This window comes from Ipomoea triloba, chromosome 6 (assembly GCF_003576645.1).
Source record: "Ipomoea triloba cultivar NCNSP0323 chromosome 6, ASM357664v1".
In the NCBI taxonomy this organism is placed as follows: domain Eukaryota; kingdom Viridiplantae; phylum Streptophyta; class Magnoliopsida; order Solanales; family Convolvulaceae; genus Ipomoea; species Ipomoea triloba.
This window is the reverse complement of record NC_044921.1, coordinates 21,541,516-21,560,422: the sequence shown is the minus strand read 5'-3', so window position 1 is coordinate 21,560,422 and position 18,907 is coordinate 21,541,516. Positions and strand designations below refer to the sequence as shown.

The following is an 18,907-nucleotide window of genomic DNA, read 5'->3' as shown; positions in this document are numbered from 1 at the left end:
ACACTTAAAACTTAGCACAAATAAAGAAATGCATGATCATTGTATTTAGATGTATGAAACACACTATCCTAACAAGTTTTTATCTTTTTACTAAGCAACAAATGTAATAAAATTAAAACTTTTGAGATTTTTTTACACACTATCCTATCTCAAAAGTTTTAATTTTATTACATTTGTTGCTTAGTAAAAAAAAAAAAAACTTGTTAGGATAGTGTGTTCCATGCACCTAAATACATTGATCATGCATTTCTTTATTTGTGCTAAGTTTTAAGTGTGTTATACGAGAGTCAGGTTCCTAACAAGTCATTTGAAAATTATTAAAATGCTTTTAAAAATGAAAAATCTTGAAAATAATTAGGCTAAGAAGTGAAAAATAATGTTGTAAAAGTTGTTTTGATATAAGAAGAATAATAAAATGTGAATTTCCTATTTTACCCCTCAAATTTTGAATATTTTTTAATTTTTTCGTCAAATTTAATGTCCAGGGACTAAACTCGCCACTTCGCGAATAACTGAGGGACTAAACTCGCATACAGCCATAACTTAGGGACTGGGTCTACACTACCCCTATAACTCAGGGACTAAAAATGCCATTTTCCCAAAAAAAAATAGATGACTTTTTGTTATAAAGATTTTTGTTTTAAATTTTAAATTTTTTACAAAGGGACTGGTGTGGCATGCCAAATGATGAGGGATGCCTTATCAGTGAACTGATTGCAATTTGCAACAAAATAAATACTATTCTAAGTTGTCTATTCGTTACCGGACTATGCTTATTTATTTATTTATTTATTTATTTATTTATATTATTAGAAGTGTTTGGAGAACATAAATAAATAAATAATTGGAAAGATGATCCACTCAGGACTCGATCACATATGTATCCATCCATGCCTGCCTGCAACTGCCATGATTATCCCCCATTTTGAATGTCCACTGTCAAATCATTAATCATCGTCTACGCCTTGCCCAGTTGGAATGCCTAGCCTAGCGGGGCAATATCTCAGCTAGACGCTGCTCTGCATCAACTGGGATTTCCCTTCCAGGGACCTGCACTTTTAGAAGAGTATAATACCTGCACCACCAACCAAATTCTTTTTATTTCTTCTCATAATCACCTTAACCTTTTGTCACTGCATTCTTACTATTACAACTTACTCTGCATTTGTAAATATGGGCTCATTCTCGATAACGAACACAATTAGGGCCTGTAGTAAAAAAAGTATTAGTATACGGAAAATATAGAACCGTAATTAGGTCATTGCACCTCAAAAACTAACTAGTAAAAGAACGATAACGATTTTTTTTTTTAATTACCTCAAATGGCATGTTTAGTAGCTCATAATATGTACGGACCCGTTCAAAACTCGACTTCACAACTTCACTGTCAATAGAGGGGATGGCAGCAAGAGCCTAAGAACATGGCATAACAACAGACCTCTTAGCCAAGAAGCTAAAATAATGCCATTCTAACTACTTGGTGAGGAAGAACTATTGTTGTCAAACCTAACAGTGGGGAAAAAACAAAAGAATTAAGTAGAAGGGAAAAAAGAAAAAGAAACTCAACCTGCTCCAGTGCAATGGAGTTGCGACATATCTGTTGAACCCCAAATAGGTTGATAGATTTTATATCATTCAAAGCCTAATAGCCAATAATGTGCTTGTCAGTCATTAAGATGGGATACACATACATTCCTAGTGTAAAAACAAATTTCAGTTACAAAAGTAACTATAACGAAAAGATGGAGGCATGCAGACCTTGATGAAGGAATTTGCTGCAACAATGCATATGGAACCAAAAATATAGTTACGCTTTGGTCCAGCAATGAAAGGTAACATCCCTTCATCTCGCCGTGTTATCTGTCACACACCATACACAAAATGTTGGAAATTGAACATGACTTTCCAACACAAAGTCCAATTTTTCATACTGACTTTGATGGTTCATATCTCAGTGAATACTTGATGGATTTGACCATGTCACACATGCATAGAGAGCTATGGTAGAATGGTTTATAAGGAATTAAATAGCTCACTTATTGGAGGTAACAGAAGAGGGCTATGATCTGTTTAGTGGAGACTGCCCAGGTATCTATCACTTGGAAGTTACATTTTCCAGTTTAATCATGCCTCGAGTCCTATAGTTTCCTATTATTGTAACTTATATTAGTGGTCATTATTTGTCCTTAAGTTGAGTCTAGCATAATCCATTCACTAGTATAAATATGCACATAATGGAGTAATGTTGTAAACAACTAAACACACTCCATAGTATTGTATGCTTTAGACCTACAACCTTAAGTCCTTAAACAAGAGTTACATATAATCCCCATAAACAATACTACCGCTGGAGCACTAGAGAGAGCTGCATTTACCATTGACGTTAATGAGATTACATAATCATCAGGCTCCTCTGTGTCATGGTCATCCAGATATTCCCTAATTGTCATTTCCTGTGCAAAATTATCATTGGTTGCAAATATTATCAGTTTCTTGTCTCACTAAAAATTGAGAATCAAATGGAAAATTTGTGACAAATAAACCTGCATGTGGAAAATAGTCTCCAACTGCATCTCTATACGCAAAACCTTGAGGCAATCAACTGCCAATTTTCTATACTCCTCAGCAAATGATATTAGATCCTTGGGAACAGAACTAGTTGATCTACGGTGTTGGTGAGTTTTCTGCCTACCACTCTCTTCTACTTGAGCAGCATATGCTCTGCAGTGTATCTTTGCAAGCCTGGGAATAAATGTGATTAACAGAAGATATCAAAAAAAAAATTTTAATTAAAAAAGAAAACAATGGTGAGACCACAACTACAATCAATATACTCAACAGACTTTTGTTCAATTATGTTTTCTTCACCAGAACATTGTTAACAAGTACAAACAATAGGTGCTTTGAGAATAATAAATAAATCAGAATTCAGCCATATCTGATTAGCTAGGATCATCCACTTAAGAGTTAATATATGTTTCTCTACTTAACGCTATCGAGGCCATGCTCACCTTTAGGCTTTAGCAACAAGTCTTTGTGTCCTTTTTCTTAACACTACTTTCTCTCTCTCTCTCTCTCTCTCTCTCTCTCTCTTTTTGGCTACATAATTGTCCTATTTCTTGCTATTCATTTCCCTCACACTTAGCAGTTATAGTATTGCACTTTTTATGTGTATCATTAGGCCTCCAAACCCCAAAGAGCAGCTCTAGGCCTTAAATTGAGTATGAAGACCATCAGCTTTATTTGGATATGATCATAACTTATCTTCTACTGGAAGAGGAACAAGAATGGAATGAGATACTTCTAAAGATGTTAATTGTCTAAATGTAAAATGCTATGTTTATATTAAACCTGTTCCATAGAAAAGCATATGGTGCAGTAGAACATACATCAGATTAAGAAGACAAGTGGATGGATGTCAAAACAGCGTTTCATTCCTTTTCCCTCTAAAATTCACTCATAACACCATTAAAAGTAAAATGCAAGGACTTAAATTGTTCAACCAAATCAAGCTTCAGGAACATACACTAATAAAAACTTGCCTTTCTATAGAGTCTGCAAAATATTCCAGTGAATCACTCAAAGATGCCAAAAGAACAAGTTTGTTATCATCACGAATCAAGTTCTCCTGAAAAAAAGGAAATGGCATGATGATATTCTCAAATGACAACATTAAATGCAGAACTCAAAATGCTACCCTTTTGGCTTTTGTACTCAATCATTTTCCTTCTTGCAGTTAACACCCATCACCCACCCACCCAGAGGTGGGCGGGGGTCTTTTCTTTCCCAATATACACCCCAAATATTCTTTCCCATGCTTAAGTGATAATATCTATTTAGTTTTATGTGCTTAGCATGTCAATGTGCACAAAACTAAAAAGACCATAAAAGGCTGTCAAGAGTCCTAAGCCTGCACTTATTTACATGAAATGGCCTTAAATCGTTAAATACCCGTTTGATCGGCCTCAAATTCAATAATAGATCGCTTATTTCCTTCTCGTAATCCCTACCATCAGAAGCATAATTTTCTGAGTTTGGATAACGAACTGAGCTTGGTAAATATGCACTGGCTGGATGAAGTCGCATTAGATTTTCAATGTCATATCTTCCAATGACCATGTAACTTTGTTTCTCAAGAACAGCCTAAAATTCAGCAAGAAGAATTGAGTCATCAAACTGGAGCAGGAAGGAATGCACTATAATTTAACAATATAATGATAGCAATATAGTGGGAGAGAATGTGCTATAGGTGCATAATACTCTGTATCTAACTGCTACATTCTGGTGAATCTCCAAATCGTCTGACATCACTTACACCAGAAAAGTTCATCAAAGTAGAAAAACTAGAGAACTTAAATTTATCATTTCTTTTGCCATGACTTGTCTAAAGCCAAATTCAAATTACCAAATACAGTTCAGTGGATCCTATATTTATTAATTTGCATTCATTGATCTTACACCACCAGTACTTCTGTTTATATCTCACAGTGTATCTTCAACTCTTTTTTCCCTTCTCATGTTTTTGACTTATTGATGAAACAGAAGGGTAATTGAGACTCTAATTACTCCCAGGGATCATTAGACATTAGTTCATGACCAAAGTTTTAGTAAGAAATGAAGAAAAGCATTTAAAAATAATAATAATAATAACTGATGCAGTTTTGGGAACAATTTTCAAAGACGAAATATGAAATGGATAATTGCATACATGCCAGTTGTCACCCATTAAAGACTTCAAGGGTCAAGGCTTAGCTTAATAGAAATTTAAAGTAAGGCAAACCAGCCATTAAACTAGCCCAAATAATAGAAAGGGAAGTAAAAATAATGGAGCATCGTGAATAACAAAATAAAGAATATTTGGAAATATAACTAAAAAAAGTTAAAACAAGTAAGAATAAAGTAAATGGAATATCATTGCCTCCATATATGAAGTTCGACATCTTTCATATGTCCTTTCAAGAAAACTTTGCACATAGGTCACAACACCAGCAGCAAATTTAGGCAATGCCTCAGCCCAGCCAAGCACCTGGAGTAAAAACATAAGCTTCAGTACAAGGGGACATGTGTATGTGTGTGTGAATTAGTGATCTAAGAAAATAAATGTTCATAACAAATATGGAGTACCTCTTCAGCTAAAAAACAAATTGCCAAAAGTCCTTGTAGCACAGGCCGCCCTTTCTCAATTGAAGAGATATAAGATGTTGCTTGTGCTCGAGGCCGGAATGCAGCAGGGCCTGAAAAACGAAATTTCAGAAATCACTTTGTAATATTGATAAGTTCTCAATCATATAAAGGAAAGTGGAGTTAACATCTCTAGACTGATTGCAAGCTAAATACAGAAATCATTTAAGGATCACATTTAGTTTCTTTATTATTTGGCAATTGCATGATAGTAGACCATAATACGAGTCATTTGCAGTGTTAAATGTAACCCTAGTAGGTTTCAGTGATGGGCTAAGCCCACCTATACCTTTATGTTCATGCATAAATAGGGCATATTTTACACATGAATAAAGAGTCATTTTCTCTGTAACATGCTGAACTCACATTTTTCAGACTGAAACACAATTACATTCCAGACTTTGTTCTGTAAAAGTCAGAGTAACTATCACGACTACTGATACTTAAAAAAGAGATTTTCAGTTGATGCCAATGTGTACTATGGTGAATTTAATCTAACTTCTTGGTAGTAGCATTTCTTGTGTACTCATTGAGAGGCACCCACTGCTTAAACAAAAATCTAGAGAACATGGTGCCCAAAGGAACCCACTAAAATGCTGATTACTAGTAGAAAATGAAGCAAACTGTCTCATATGTGAGTGTGTGTGTTGGCAAATGGTACATCTCCAATTCCTCATCAACAAAATCACGTTTTTTTTATTGTTAAGGTGTAACAAATAAATTTAAAAAATTCTAGACATTAAAATCAACTAATGCAAAATGCGAAAAGTTTAGTAATCTTAATCTTATTTCTTTTCAAGGAGGTAATTCACATCAACTAATTTAGAATTTGAAAAAAGTAAAAGGACTTGCTTGCTATGGCCTGCTGCACAGCTTTCCTGTAATCTACAAACAGTGCTGGTAAGAAACGATCCTTCACAAAGTTCTCCACAAAAGTTAGCAGCCCATCCTTCCTACAAATTTCAATTATATATATATATAAAGAATAGAAAATCCCATAACAGAGAAACATGTAACGCTCTGAAAGATGTATTCTCCAGAGATAAAATTAAATCGTTTAAATACCCTGTAAACATTTCAACGTATATAATCATAATCAATCCCAAATCTTCTTGGTGCACTGCTATTGGATGGAAGTTCATTTATTTATGCAACTTTAACGTACTGTGACCAAGCCAACTATTGCTTGCCCATTATAATGTCTTCCACTTCTACTAAACAAAACCCTTGACCAAGCCAACCCAAACCATCATAGATTCCAATTTCTACTCAAAATGGAAACCTAATCTTCAAGATTTACACTGGTCCAACCTGTCAGAAATCCAGTTTATTCTGTCCTCCTTTTCTTTCAACCAGTAGTACTAACTTGAAGTTCATTATTAAAAAATAATAATAATAATAATAATAAAAAAGAAAAAAGATTCAGATTCTTAATACGCTTCTGAAACCCATGAAGTACTTTCTCATGATTATGACAATAAAATGTTGAATTGATTGCTGCCAATCACAAATCTTCCCAAACTTCTCCTTTTCAGCTATGTACACCCTATGCAGGTGATGATAGCGTGTTTTTAAAGGTTACTAGCTTTCAGTGTCCTGTTCTAGACTAAAAGATCGCTGAAAAATCACCAAAGAAGCTTGCAAAATGATCCAGCTTACCCAAGATGGGAAAACTTTTGAGGTAGCATTGAAGCAATTTTATCTGTAAACTACAAAAATAAAAAATAAAAAGAATTAGTCAGGAAATTCACCATTACTTAAGGAAACTAGAAAGCTAGGAGAACCCATACCTCAACAACAGGCCGATATAAAGATGCTGCTAAATATAGTCCCTGCTCAAGCAAAACAGCTGTACTGCCATAACCTTCCTTAACTACATTTGAGGCCCTTGAACTCCATCCTTGGCTGATAAGGTCAACTCCTGAATACCAATAGTCGTGGACAAATAAGATCAGGGAAGGGACGGGAGATGGGGAAGACCTAGTATGCAATCAGGACTAAGGACAGGTCATTCCAACAATCACAGACAGATAATATCATTGAAGGACTGAAGAAAGGAAACCTAGTATACAAAAAGTTCCAATCTTAGACACAGCTTTCTGATTTTATTTGGAAAAGTATGAATTTTGAATATATGTAGTCACATAATTAATGACCTATTCAAATGCAAGGCATGCATAATAAAAATGGGGAGGGGAGACCCATTATGCATCAAAGAGATTAAGTTCATTCCTGAAGTGAAACCAGAAATATTTAAGAATTTTAATACATGCTTTATTACCATTAGGAACAGATACAGTAGCATCTGTGAAGCGAAAAGTAAATGTGAAACCATCTTCAGATCCATCTCTACAACCAATAAGCATTATGAAAATAAACCATAAGCATCAAGATAGTCAACTCAAAACAATGAAACATGAAAAACAATATGGAGTAGAAGTAAAAAATCCAAGACATCACCCAACCATAATTTATATATCATCAATGAAATATATATATATATATATATATATATATATATATATATATATATATAAAATAAAACCTCAAGGAAACTCTTGAAAATTGCAACAATTAAATCCATCAAGCTCCTAAAAAAACTACTGTCAGTCTTTCTTAACTTCATTGGATATTTCTTTAAGTTTGTTATATATATATATATATATATATATATATGACAGTGTGTATCCTCACTAATGGAATAAGCCTTTGGTTGAGGTAGAGCACATTCTTTAACATGGTACCAAAGCAAGTAGAGGTCTTGAATTCAACTCCCACGCCACGTTTAGCTCATCCAAAGAATCTTGACATGCATAATTCATGGGAGGAATATTGAGGATAAAATATAAAACATCAAATGCCTAACCTCATTATCATCTTAATCTTTAGTTCGGATAAAACACATCCTTGAATATAATTTTTTTTTTTTAAAGTAATGTTTCACATCCAAGAGTACAAATGCATTTTCCACTACATAATTACAACTATCTTGATCCAATTCACAAAACCCTGAACAATTTGTGACTCTAGTTTCTCATCTTAAGCAAAAACAAAAACAAAAATCAAAAGAAAAGAAAAAGAAACAGAGTTTAAAAGGATATACAAATGTCAAAACAAAAATAAATACAAATTAGCGTTAGAAGATTAAGGCATGATATTGGCATATGTTGAAACACATGCTTTTTTGTTTAGATTTTATGTTTTGATGAGACTTTTTGTTATGAGTTTTGAATTTGGATTTGTTCCTTACAAGATATTAGAAATGTAGTTTGTACTAGCCTATAAATGCCTCCCTATCATACCAGTTTTACAGCCTTTGAGTGTTTTTTTTCCTACAGCATTTCATTCACTTGCCTCTTATCCTTTGAAGGTGTCTTGCTAACAAGTCTGGCTGTTTGGACAGCAGCATCAGCAGCTTCAGGAGTTGCCCGTAGGATTTCACAAATTAATTGTTGACATTCACTCTATTTTCACAGTGAATGGAATAATATGTTAGTGGCAAATGCATAACAAAATTCCATGTGTATTGGTATGAAACTAACCGCCTGAATAGAAGTTAGCACCAAAAAGCAAATAACAAACAGAGAGGAAGTAAGAAACCTGCAAGACATTCAAGCAAAAGCTAATACTATAGCCTCCAGTTTCACGAGACATGTCTGAATCTGCATTCCAATTAATATCAGCTGGCATAGACCTTGGTGTATTCAACTCAACTTGTTGCAAAGATTTTGACTCGAGAAGCTCACCAACAATTATGTGGTTTTCTGAAAATTTTGCAATAATACTCATGAAAGTTAAGTGCAAAAGATTACAGCACTTGATTTCTGGAGACAATAAGGAATTTCCAAGACTTAGTGTTTCCTAACCAAATATGCAAAGAACAGCGTCCAAAATTGAATCAAGAAGCTCCTTTGCAGCAGCCTGTGCTTTTCCTGTAGGAGCCATTACAGATGAGACAGGACTTACAGCTAGCACCACTCCAGCCATTGATATCCCATTTTGACGTTTTTGTTCCAGTGATGGATAACTCTCAAATTTTCCTTTCAGAAGGTGTAAACCTGTAATGGCAGTTTGAGCACATGGGCCAATGTCATGTCTTGAACTATTTACATTTTCTGCAATAGATTTGATCTTGGTAGTGATTATCTCATGTATTGTAGGCCTAAATCTTTGGCTGTTGAAAAAAAAAAAAAAAAAAAAGAGAGAGAGAGAGAGAAAAGGAATCAAAATTAACATTGAAATACAGATTCAAGAAAAGATCAGTATCACAAGAACTTACAATCTGAAAGCGAAGTTGTCATTAAAATATTTTAATTGTTACTGTGTAAAAGAAAACTATGTACATTGAACCATTTCTATTGTGATAAGTGGAAGAGTGATCATAGATTGAGAATGTTCTAGGTAAAATGTTCCGCTCAGGGTAAGCTGAAAGCATATCAAAATGCTGAACTACCTTCTGTTTCAACAATTCAACCTAGTCTGAAGCTGCTAATCTACAATCCATTATGTAACATTGTAACATATATCTCCAATTCTCCATACAAAGAGGAATTTTAAGAAGTAGGTATAAATAATCCAAAAGCAAGCTGACCACACACCATATTATGGCACCACAAGCAGCAACTTTGCCAAGCATGCAAAGGCACTCAACCATGGTCTGCAAGTACTTCACATGCAATGGAGCATCACTCTTTGTCATTGCTTCCTGCATTCAAAACATAAGTTAATAGTTCACCCCTAATAAAATAGAAAACCAAGGTCCAGTTGGACAGACATTATTGAGTAGCATTTGCATCAATCATACAATAAATTCATCAGGAGTAGCATCTGAAAGCCATGTTGGAACTTGATGAGCATCTTTGGCATCCTTTAAGGCACCATCACCACCATTAGAATCTGATGCAGTTTTATGATGTTCCAGCACACCATCTTCACCATGGCCATTCAATGAAGAACTGAGAATTAGGTAGAAAGTACACAGTGAGCGCAGCTGCCACAAATTAGTATAATTTTTTAATTTTGTTCAAAAGTCTTTTCTATTAGAAACTTGGTTGTGTATGCTTATAGCTGATCTAAGAGTCAAGACTCATCCAACATGCGAAATTTTTGATAGACTACTTTGTAAACCAAAAGTGTTCTATTTTGGCATTAAATGTCGTGGCAGAAACTACCCGAACCCATCCAAAATAAGTAAACAATAGAAAAGTAGAAAACATTGCACATGCCTTTTCTTAATTATTACAAATCCCCTATCTCAATTCATCACCCCAGCAACTGGCATCAAAGCAGGGGCAAGTGAAGTGTTGAAGGTTGTGGCCAAGTCATAAAAGCACAACCAAACAAGAGAAACAGAAAGAAATAAAACAATAGTGTTGATCTTAAGAAGCAATATCACTTATATCTAAAGAAACATCAGGTTTGGAAGTATACCGGTACGTTCTTTTTATAAATATACCAATATGTTATCGTGATATCAATTATTATAGATAAAATCACTAAGAAATGCATATAGTTAAATATTGTTAGACGAAATCATTAAAAAGGTACAAGAAAACCAAATTCGCTAAAAATTTGAAGATGGGTATTTAGAAGGTCACATGAAAGTATATAATTCTTGTCATACCCCCCATCAAGAGAACTTGGTTTTCTAGATCTGTTGCCAGCTCCTAATGAACCAAACTGATTTTCACCTTACTTGGTTTTTCGAGACAATGCAATGGCTGTTGTAGTTGGGATTTTATCCTCCCTTTCATTAATATTGAACAGAGCTGGGCTGCATTATAAACAGAAATCTTAAGTTGCTGTAACATTCCTAAGACAATAATAACAATAATAAAACTGAATAAATAAACATATGCATGTTTTCTACAAAGCTTTACTGAAATTTCTGACTATAAAAAAGGAACAAGCAGAACTCCAGTCTGAAATATATTTGAGAAGAAAAAAATAACTTTAAAATATTGCATCCAAAATGTTTGGCTTGCGTTATTCCTGAAAGAGCCAATGAGGTAAATAATTCAGCATAAACTCCAAGGTAAAGTCACTTGTTTCAAGCATCCCATATCCAACCATATAGAAATTATATTACCTGTGTTCACCCTTATGATAGAGATGAGCATGCAAATCTTCCAATATTTTGTAGAAGAGAACTCCTCGGAGCTTTGACAATTCAGTTTTGACATCCTGCAGAGCACCAACCTAAGCAATAGGAGATACACATAATTAGCAACCAAACTGAGCTTTCAGCATGAACCACAAAGCAGTAAGTGCCAGTAATTATTAAATGAATATGCAGAGATCTAAAGCAAGAAGATGAGAGCTGTTACGAAAGTAAAGAGAAGATTTCTGAATATGCTGTCTTACATTGTCATATAGAAAACAGAGTACAAAGCCCTATAAATAGGTGCTAGAAGACTACGAATAGGAAACAAGTTTCCATATGCCTACCTACCTAAATCCCTAAGACTGCCTAATCTATAGAGATTCCATATATTAAATATATATTCCATAACAAGAGCAATACAATAAGTCAATTATAATGATAATTCGACGGCCTTTAGAGAGAGAGCATTAGCATCCAATAGTTGAGGAATTGATTGTGAAATAGGTTACGTACAATGTTCCCAGGGAGGATTTTTATGGCAGATACAAAAAGTGGAACAATAACAAAAGGAATATGAAAAGAAGACTAACCGTCTGAAGGCCCTCTCTATCAAGCATCCCAGCTGATTGAACATGAAATTGCACAGCAGCATAGAACTGCTTATCAGCAATGAACTTCTCTATCTGAGTTGGAATCTGGGATTCATTATAGAAAGATGAGACAAAAAATTAATAAGGCCTAGAGACAGAAAAATGTAGTAATATGTCTAGGTATCTCAAAAGAAAATAAGAAAGAAATAATCTGTGGGGCTTGTATCCTTTTCTTGACAATCATACTAACATTAGTAACATATTAACATTTACCATAAGCCTAGGCTTACACTGCTTTGGCCACCCATTGATGCGGCAGATGCCATCAGCATCTGGGTTCATCATGAATGAACTTCATGGTCATGTTCATGTGAATAAAGCTTACTAGAATAAACATGAAGGTTATTCATTTGTATTGGACTGAATTACACATTAAATTGCAATGAACAACATGTTCATTTAGTGTGTGCACTGGTGCACCAAACTTTTGCATTGCTATTGAGGTTTACAATAGGGCTCAATATTTTTTTTTTTCTCTAAGCACCAAGTAACCAAAGTAGAACTACATCAAACAGGCAAGTCAGGTACAAGAATGGAGCCATATGTAATATAGTGGGGATAATTGACCCCACCGATTTGTCCACTTACACTATGCTAATTTCAGCAAAGTCTCAAATATCCGGCGCTTGTTTTTCGCATTATTACATTGTTGTGGATTATAAGTTCAGTATTTAAAACAAACTACAAATATGGTTAATGTTCAAGGTGTAGAATAGGAAAGAATATTTTCAATAATGCTAATCTAAACAAGTCATACTAGAGTTAATAGAAAGGTACAAATTTAATGGTATAAAGGTAGCACAAATTGTGGTGGAAAAAAGCCCAGGTTAAATTAATTACATTTGTTTTCAGACATTATTATAAATTGTTGTATACCACTGTGGGACTGAGCAATAAGTTTGGCCAAGCTGAGCCTACATACTAGGCACCCAATACAGCTATTACAATTACAAAGTACTGCAAAATACTCAAAGATTCATCCATTCTAGAAAGATAGAGTTGGTCTCATTGTTATGATCCTACTGCATTATATTGCCACATCAGAGAAATACAACTTGATTATCAACTACAGAGAGAAGTAGCTTAAAATAAAAATAGGAAAATCAAAACATTTCACCTTTGCTATGCCTTCAATTTGATCCAAGAGAGCTATAATATGTCGCAGTGTAACTGACCGATACCATAATTGATGTAACTGCTTGTTACGGGCACCCAAAAGTTTCTTTGAATCAGTCAAATCAGTCTTTAAGCCACCAATGCTCTGGGTAGATTCAGTGAATAACCGCAGAATCTGCAGGAGAGGGGTGTGGGGTTTAATATGTATACATTATTAAATATATAAGATGCTGTCACCATCTCAAAAATGTAATAAAGCAGATAAAAAGTTTAAACTCTGACACCGAGCAAATGTTGATCACATGCAACACAAAACAAAGATATCATTGACTGAGACTGAGGGTCTCTCTTTTGCTACTAGTCCAAAGTGAGTTGCAGAACTGTAAAACACCTACCTGCGAATAATTCTGAATTGCTTTATTGAAACCACCATGATATGCATGCACTACTTCGTCTACTATGTCCTCGACAATTTCACTCTGTTCCTTCAGAATCTGCACTTCACCTTCCCGATCCTTCGAGGTCAAAATATGCACAACATGGGGAAGAGAATCGAAACGTGCAGCTGTCCAGCTTTCATTTATCTTATACAGGTCGTCCCGTAAGTACTGCAATTCCCATTCAACACAATGCAATGAGAATGCAATAACGCATCAAACCAATCTCTATATAAAACCACAAAATAAAATCCTGTCGAAATATCAATTCCGTTCATTAATAGCACAATTACGGTAAATTCCGATAGAGATTACGAATCCAGGAACAGTGAAAATTAAAGCCATTCCAGCTAAGGATCGAGTGACATTGAGGTGAGGTGAAAATGAAACAGAAACTCACATCCTTTTCTGCAGGAATGGGGAGTCCATCGAATAATCCCATCACAATCCAACCAGCTCGATCACAATAACTGCTCCTGCAACTCGAATACGTACATTATTTCCGTACAATTACGTACATATACAGGAGCGAAAATACGTACATAATTACGTATCTGTGTATATACGTCCTACGTACGGAAAGAGAAAATACCTGTTCGGATCTGGTAGAAGAAATGGATCAGTGATCGTAGGCGGGAGGAGGAGCTCAGCGTAAAGAACAGAACAAAGCTGGTAAAGGTGAGTTGATGATGTCAGAATTTTTTAAAAAAAAAAAAATCAATAATTATATTTTTAATCACTTTTATTTTAACAAAAAAAAATTAATAAAAAGGGCCAGTAATAATTCTTAAAGAACGCGTCTCTCTGTTAGTTTTATGAAGACACAATTTTCGGATAATCCCTCCGTATAATTTTGGAAAGCAAATTTGATTGCAACTTGACAAACACAAATAGGATTAATTAGATTGTAAAAATAGATTTACTAATTAGAGATTAAAAATTAATGTATTTATACTTGTATAGTTGTATCTGGCTGGATGTATAAATAACTACGGAGTATTATTCTTCTTATCTTTCCCGAAATATTGTTTTTAGTGACATAACCACGTGTGGGCAATAACTATTATTCATAAAGTGCTTTGTTGGAAGTTTTTCATTATGTGTTGAAGAATAATTTCAAAGATATATAATAGGCTATGAGTTCATATTGATTGAGTCTATAAAATAAAATTCATGTATATAAATTGAAAGATTATCTTGAATGGACTGAAACTAACTAAATGTAATTAATTTATCATATGTATAATGAATTAGATTATATTAAATGATTTTTGAAAATTGAAGTATATATTTACGTTATCAATACTCGAACCAAGTGTCATTTATTCATTATTACTTTTATTCCATATAATTTTGTTTTCAACAATATATCTATCTACCTTAAATATTTTGTATTTTGACATCAGTGTTTAATTTTATATTTTTTTTTATTCGTAATTATTTAAAAACAAAAAAGACTCAGTTTAAATTATGACATAAAATACCTGCTTTTCCAACCATTTGGGCTGCTTTTTTCAGGAATGCATGATTAAGTATAAGCATATTCCTAGAAGCTCAAACCTAAAAACTCTAATTAAAGTAAAAGAGATATGAATGTTAAGTGTTACATATTGTTCAACAAAAAGACACTGCAATTCTAAAACATAAGACAACTTTACTAGAATACAACAATAACATATAACCATCTGCTCAGGTATAGTTGTCAAATGTGATGCAGAAGTAATTTACTCACAGCACTGATGTGCTAAGGCTCCTGTTCAATGCATTCATATGGAAACTCCACTTTCCGGCTTAAAATTTCACCCGAATCTTGAATTCCCGCTTAAAAGACTGTTTCATTCATCCTCTTCTGTTGGCTTATTTGAGTTTACCTTTTTTTCCTTGTAGCCCTGTTAAACATGTCCTTGATGTTCTGTGAGCTCGTCTCCACTTTGGCCTTCTTAGTTTGCCTTCTTGTTCCAGTAGTTTTACCATCAGTTTCACCCTTTCCCTGAGAGAGAGAGATAGAGAGAGAGAGAGAGAGAGAGAGATAGAGAGAGAGAGAGAGAGAGAGAGAGAGAGGGAGGGAGGTGTCACAAACAGCCCAGTGGAGTAAAAACAAATAGGCAATTAGGGCATAAAGGAGTTCACATCCATCGGTTTCTTTTTTATTTTTATTTTTTTCTCTCAATTCTCCCCTTGCGTATATGTTCTATTACCATGGGAAAGCAATTAGGCAATTAGAACTATAAAATATTCATCTTGCAGTTCATTCAATAATAATAATAGTAAAAGAAACTTAGAAAGACGCATCCTTTTCTGCATTAGATGTTCCAAACTGTGGATTTCTTTTACCTGGTCATAAAGATTTACTTCTGGTGATGGAAAGCATTCAAGATCCAATGCTTTTGTTTCCTTTCTCAAGTCTATCCTGCAAATGTGATCAGATTTATTGAAAATTCATTTGAAAAAGCGCATTAACCATTTCTTGTACGCAAATTTTATTTCCTGCAAATGGACTGAAACAAAGGTGGAAGGAAATTTCAACAATAGATTTTAAGCAAAGAAATGTGATACCTTAATTTACTGCAAAGGAGCTTCAACCAAGGATCTTCCTTCAAGTATTCTCCAACAATTGAAACCGTATCGGTCACTGAGCCCAACAAATTATGTGAACTAGGGTCAGATTAGCCTTAACCTTGGAGAAACTGGATAACTATGTCCAACACATTTGATTGCATTAATATTATACTCTGTAATAAACAAGCAATGCCCAAGACAAAATATGAAGCATTAATGGCACCATTGAAGTATAAAATCCTTCAAATTGTCTAGAGTCGCACAAACTCATTAGGGAAGATAGAGCTCATTGACATGCAATAACAACAAAATAGGAGATGCTAACTGATTTATCATTAGAACCATACATGTATCTTTCTTATCCCGAGCAGCAAAGTTCTTATCTAATGTCACCAGAGTCTTCCTCAGTTCTTCTACCTACAAATTGGTCGGAACCAGAACAGAGAGATGAACTTGTAAGTTTTCCGAGAAGATTTTGAGATATGGTCTCCTACTGAGTACTGGCTATCGTTTTAGAGTGATCAAAGTATCTCTGTCTTTGACAATTAAAGTAAAAATGATATAATTACGGATATACATTTCAGAAGACGCACCTTAAAGCACAGCCATCTAATAACCTTTTCATCATTAAGTCTAAAGAACTTTGTTGATCCCATTTCTGCTTATAATATGAACATTAGCAAAGAAAAAAATTAATCAGTAATATTCAGCAATTAGTTCTTGACAGCACAAGCATTAACATGAACTTCGTGATGAATATAACCAATATCAATAGCGTATAGTCAGAAAAATCAAAGATTCTGGGGCTTCTAGAGGAATAATCAAGGATAATTTTGAGGAATAATAGCAGATTCAGGTTACCTTTAAAATCACAAACGACTTGCATGGATTTCTCTGCAATGGACGAAAGATACTGATACCCAGGATAACCACTGACATAAATTATTTCATCCAACTGCCTAAACATTCCTGGATCATCTTTTTTCTGCATTAACAAAACAATAATAATTAATGAGCAAAATAAATGTACAAAGAATTTCTGTTTCTTCAGAAAATTTTACATTTTCCAAGGATCACCCATAGACCAGGAGAAGATTACAAAACAAAAAGCAATAGGCATTTGCCAAGTGTCTAAAGTATTAAGAAATCAATTTGGATTTGCATATGTACAATTAATAAGCACATAAATTCATTACATCATATCTACAAAACAAATATGGAAAATGAACAGATGAATTTGGGTTTGCTAATGTACAATTTTAGAAAATAAAGAATTAAGTAGAAGTTTTTGAAGTCAATCAGAAGTGCTCCATACCTTCATTCGTGCTTCCTCAAAAACAGGCAACAAAACAAAAACAGGATCAACTGGTGTAGCAGTATATAAGCGCCCATCTATATTTGAAAACAAATTATATTTCAGTATGTTAATAAAGAATGCTTTGGAAATCGCATAGTTTCATCCTAAACTGCTTGGATGCAACAACAGACCAAGATCAATTGATTCTTTACCTTCACAAACGTAATCCCCAAGGAACCAAGACCCATAAGAGTGCTTGAACCAATGAACTTCTTGAAGAGTTCCATCAACAAAAAGATAACAAGCTTTGTCTCCTGTTTTTAGAAGTTATTAACATTACAAAAGATAGTACAAGGTCTACAAATTATATATAACTGCAGTGTAAGAGCTAGAGTGGCATAGCCTGTACAGAAGAAAAGGTCTATATAAAAAGGGATAAGAAAAAGAAACAAAAGATTATTTCAAAAATTTATTTTTGGTTGTTTACTTCATGATCTCTATTTTCCATTTATCCAATTTTTTAATTCCCCAGTTTTCCATTTCTCTAGGAAAAAAGGGGTTAAAAATGTTGTTGCAAGTGATTGAAGTGTGGATCTACTGCTTATCCGTGTCTTTCTCCATTTCTCCAAATTTGGAGAATTAGCTAAAAGGATTGTCCAAATTTTAGAAAAATGGAGAACAATTTTCCATTTTTCAAATTCGAAAAATAGTTAGTAAAAAAGTTACATTTTTTAGTTTTCCATTTCTCCTCTTTTTTTTTTTTGGAAAAATGACTTATTTCTCCGGTTACTAAAAGCAATTAATGGAAAACAGGTAAAACCAAAAGGAAAACATTGAGACAATACCAGATTTTGGATGCCGAAGATATAAAAGCTTCCCCATGCCGTTCCCAGTTGCAGGAGGATCTGCACTTATGAGATTAGAAACTTAGTGAGTATTCATTATTCAAACTGTCAATTAAACAAAACAAATAAGTAAATAACTACAACCATGCGATGCTACCTGGCACAATAAGAACACGCGTTTCGTCAACACCTTCCCACCAAGCCATGATACCTATCTTCACTGAACCACAACCACAGAGAGAAAGAACAAGATGAATAAACAAATAAATAAATAAATTTGATCGACATTTCGCTCTCTGCGGTTGCATGCACACAGAATCAATCAATCAATCAACCAAGCATATATACAAATGAGAGATTGAAATGCAAAAACACTCGAAACATTGTGTTCAAAGAGCATTAAAAGGACGGCACAAATTAGATGTATAGGTTGATAATTCGGCGCTTGCTTGAGAATAACAGAAGTGAGAGACTGAGAGAACTCGAAATAGAACCTGTGGCTTTCGGATTTTTGCAGTTCCGGCGGCGTCTCCTCCGATGACCTTTACTCTTTTTCAAGTGTACTGGCGGGAGTTATACCCGGCATAGGTTAAATACTCTAAAACGTTTGCAACTGCGCCCTTTAGTTTTGCTCAAATTCCAAACGGGGCCATTATTCTCCCTGTTTTTCGTTTTTTCATACACATTTGATGTCATTACTCATTAGTGAAACTTCTTAT

General features: G+C 34.2%; 2 protein-coding genes across 3 annotated transcripts; both read right to left on the bottom strand.

The window, feature by feature from the left end:
- Positions 1 to 619: 619 nt before the first annotated feature.
- LOC116021662 (exocyst complex component SEC8-like) lies at positions 620 to 14,195 on the bottom strand. 2 transcript variants are annotated; one of them, XM_031262122.1, is made up of 28 exons: positions 14,080 to 14,195; positions 13,888 to 13,963; positions 13,446 to 13,658; positions 13,052 to 13,225; positions 11,875 to 11,979; positions 11,270 to 11,379; positions 10,877 to 10,954; positions 9,986 to 10,136; positions 9,780 to 9,886; positions 9,048 to 9,355; positions 8,928 to 8,945; positions 8,782 to 8,843; positions 8,536 to 8,645; positions 7,463 to 7,530; positions 6,972 to 7,102; positions 6,841 to 6,890; positions 6,034 to 6,134; positions 5,125 to 5,234; positions 4,919 to 5,026; positions 3,952 to 4,143; positions 3,543 to 3,628; positions 2,544 to 2,742; positions 2,376 to 2,453; positions 1,759 to 1,860; positions 1,568 to 1,642; positions 1,318 to 1,413; positions 1,159 to 1,208; positions 620 to 1,075 (listed from the first exon to the last, which is right to left on the bottom strand). In XM_031262122.1, exons 2-28 carry the CDS (start codon positions 13,927 to 13,929, stop codon positions 988 to 990), a joined length of 3,012 nt encoding a protein of 1,003 aa, XP_031117982.1. In that variant the 5' UTR covers positions 13,930 to 13,963; positions 14,080 to 14,195; the 3' UTR covers positions 620 to 987. The 2 variants fall into 2 exon arrangements, with proteins under 2 accessions (XP_031117982.1, XP_031117980.1); XM_031262120.1 differs by having other exon boundaries at positions 8,782 to 8,945.
- Positions 14,196 to 15,030: 835 nt separating this feature from the next.
- Positions 15,031 to 18,803, bottom strand: LOC116021744 (ribonuclease H2 subunit B). The gene is made up of 11 exons (XM_031262216.1): positions 18,683 to 18,803; positions 18,346 to 18,408; positions 18,189 to 18,248; positions 17,556 to 17,657; positions 17,362 to 17,438; positions 16,908 to 17,031; positions 16,640 to 16,704; positions 16,394 to 16,463; positions 16,044 to 16,119; positions 15,822 to 15,897; positions 15,031 to 15,477 (listed from the first exon to the last, which is right to left on the bottom strand). The coding sequence occupies exons 2-11, from the start codon at positions 18,392 to 18,394 to the stop codon at positions 15,355 to 15,357; spliced, it is 822 nt and encodes a 273-aa protein (XP_031118076.1). The 5' UTR covers positions 18,395 to 18,408; positions 18,683 to 18,803; the 3' UTR covers positions 15,031 to 15,354.
- Between the last annotated feature and the right edge of the window lie 104 nt (positions 18,804 to 18,907).

Coding starts and splice junctions, on each gene's coding strand:
- LOC116021744 (XM_031262216.1), bottom strand. CDS start 18,394: ATGGCTTGGTGGGAAGGTGTTGACGAAACGCGTGTTCTTATTGTGCCA. Junction 17,658..18,188: donor TCTTCGGCATCCAAAATCTG/GTATTGTCTCAA, acceptor TTCTAAAAACAG/GAGACAAAGCTTGTTATCTT. Junction 16,120..16,393: donor TCGGGATAAGAAAGATACAT/GTATGGTTCTAA, acceptor TGTTGGGCTCAG/TGACCGATACGGTTTCAATT.
- LOC116021662 (XM_031262120.1), bottom strand. CDS start 13,929: ATGGGATTATTCGATGGACTCCCCATTCCTGCAGAAAAGGAT. Junction 13,226..13,445: donor CAATTCAGAATTATTCGCAG/GTAGGTGTTTTA, acceptor CCTCTCCTGCAG/ATTCTGCGGTTATTCACTGA. Junction 1,076..1,158: donor CCCATATTTACAAATGCAGA/GTAAGTTGTAAT, acceptor TTGGTGGTGCAG/GTATTATACTCTTCTAAAAG.